We start from the raw sequence: 2,553 nt of genomic DNA on the forward strand, positions 1-2,553 counted from the left end.
GCGCAGGGTGAGTCCCGCGCCCGCGCTCCCGAAAGTCCGCTGCAGCCCAGGTTCCTGCACTCGCTCTGCGTTCCACCCTTCCCCCTCCTTCCTCTTGGCACTGATCTTTGCATTCATTGATTCATGCCTTTATTCAGCAGCCATGGACTGGGCGCCTGATCTGCGCCAGGTGCTGGGAGAATGCGGCTCAGGCCTGGCCCGAGGTTCACAGCCAGGGAGACAGGCACGACAGGCAGCACGAGGCTTGCTGGGGCACCATGGGTCATAGTTGCCAGGGAGGCGGTAGTCTCTCTAGGTGCTCCCAGCAGGCCCCTCTCTGGCCTCTTAACTTGTAGGATACCGCCTCTCATCCAGGCTGCTGTGGATGGCCAGCTCCTTCATCGAGTGCAAACTCCTCTGCCTAGCAGCCAAGGCTCTCACTCTCACCATGTCACCCTTTTATTTTTTTTGAGTTGGAGTCTCACTCTGTCGCCCAGACTGGAGTGCAGTGGCCGCTCCCGGCCACCGCAGCCTCCACCTGCTGGGCTCCGGCGATCCTTCCTCCTCAACCTTCCGAGTAGCTGGAATTACAGGCATGCGCTACCACACCCGGCTGATTTTTTTGATTTATTGTAGAGATGAGGTCTTGCTGTCCAGGCGGGTCTCAAACCCGTGGGCTCAGGCCCATGTCACCCTCTTGGTTCCCTCTTCCCACACACACCAGGTGCCACAGCCGTTGGCCACACTGACAGGTCCTTTCAAACCTCCCTGCTGTCTCCCCATCTTCTAATGCACAGATTTGTACTTGTCCTTTAAGATCCACTCGGATATCACAGGAAACCCTCCCTGACTCCCCCACAAATAATTCGTGGCACTGTTGCCTTGCTCCCCAGGATTTCGTGCCATCTCAGTGCAGCACTGCCGGGGGAGTGACTGTCACAGGCTGCATGTCAGTCTTATCTGCAGCATTAACTCCTGAGCTTAAGTTGGGTTGTGGTCATCTTCAAGTCCCGGCACCTCATGCAGAACTGGCACGGAGGGACCCAGTGAGTGCTGGGAGAAAGCGATGGAAGCCCAGCCCTGAGCTAGCTTCTGGGGCTTACACTTCATTCCTTCGTTTATTCATTCACGCATTTATATGATTCCTGCCCTTGGGATTTACCATCCGGGTAAGAAAAGGAGCAGAATCCAGTCGTGTTGAGAGTTGGCATAAGGCCAGCAGATGGTTAGAGGCCAGAGTGAGCCCTGGGCTGAGATCCCATGAATGTTCCAGAAGGAACTCGAGCCAGTATTTGACTGAAAAGAAGGGTAGAACTTGGTTAGGTGGAGAGTTGGGGCAACCATAGTTTGTAAGTAGGACATACTGGGTAGTGGCAAGAAAACACCTAATGTTCATGGTGATTTATAGTTTACAGTCACCTTTTTCTCCTAATTTGAATCCCGAGTAGTATGTAATGCAAGTGCTGTTTCTCTTCCCCCTTCTAGGGGGTTGAAAATAATAGCAACCGTTACTTACTTATGTGTTGGGTGCTTTGAATACATCATCACCACAGTCTTTGAGATATAGTCATTATGACCTCCATTTTATGGGCTAGGAAATCAAGCCTCCAAGCCAGAGAGTTACCAAAGGACACATTAGATGTCTCAGAGCTGAGACTCAGAGCATGGCACTGTGCTCTCTTCACTGTATCAGCTGGCCAGGACGGAAGCCCCTTTCTTCCTCTTCCTTTCTTTTCCTCCCATGTGTTTCTTCCCTGCTTTATTCAGCAAGTATTTATTGAAAGGATGAACAGTTACTGTAGGGAAGTGAGGTGAGACAGGGCTGTGATGGTGGGCTGGGGCCTGACCGTGTGTGTGTGGGGGGGGACACACCTGCCACTGTACACACCTAGCCGTTATTCCTTTTCCCGTTATTCCCGGGAAGTTCCCAGATAAACCTAAATAAAACAGTATGCTTGATATGCAGATGCAGCTTTATGTCCTCTAGCCTGCTTCCAAGCAGATTACTGCCTCTAAGCTTCGCCCCGGTAGAAAATTCTGGAGCCACGCTAGTGGGCGGTGGGGAACCCCTGTTGGCTCATGAACAGATTTATGAGCAGAGTGGGTCCCAGGCCACGGGGAGATATTCATTCATAAGGGATGGCGCTCAAAGATTGAATGGGAGAGCCAGGCAGGGGAAGAGGGACAGAGGTTATGGGTCCTCCCGAGGACCACGGGGGTGGGCGTGCCCCCTTCTCCTCAGCCCTCCATGTCAGCTGCCTGATGACAGCCAGATCCTTCCACCAGCACTCTGCCCCCTGGCATCACTCAGCTCAGGCCTCCATCCTGCATCACCAGTGCCTGACACCCCTGTCCTGCCAGTCACGCAACGTCCCCCTTGCCCGGGCTCCCTGGCTCCATGCCTGCTCCCCCCTCCGCCTTCCCCCGCCGCTTCGGCTTCCAGGCGCCTCTGACCCCTTTTCTCACTCATTACAGGTCATCTTGTCTTGGACCTGGCCCAGGCCCGGTCCGCTTTGGTGTTGCCCACAGGCCTTATCGCCGCGGCTGGCACCATGACTGTGACCCTGCGCAGCA

General features: G+C 54.4%; 1 protein-coding gene across 1 annotated transcript in view; it reads left to right on the top strand.

Annotated features, from left to right (window-relative positions):
* The window catches only part of VWA5B2 (von Willebrand factor A domain containing 5B2), a 14,269-nt gene that overhangs the window by 2,113 nt on the left and 9,603 nt on the right, over positions 1-2,553 (top strand). The window contains 2 exon segments of the mRNA XM_021714850.1: positions 2,266-2,315; positions 2,455-2,552. Coding sequence (XP_021570525.1) covers positions 2,266-2,315; positions 2,455-2,552 — 148 coding nt within the window.

This window comes from Carlito syrichta, unplaced genomic scaffold (genome assembly GCF_000164805.1).
Source record: "Carlito syrichta isolate Samal-C Ts95f unplaced genomic scaffold, Tarsius_syrichta-2.0.1 Scaffold305827, whole genome shotgun sequence".
NCBI lineage: Eukaryota > Metazoa > Chordata > Mammalia > Primates > Tarsiidae > Carlito > Carlito syrichta.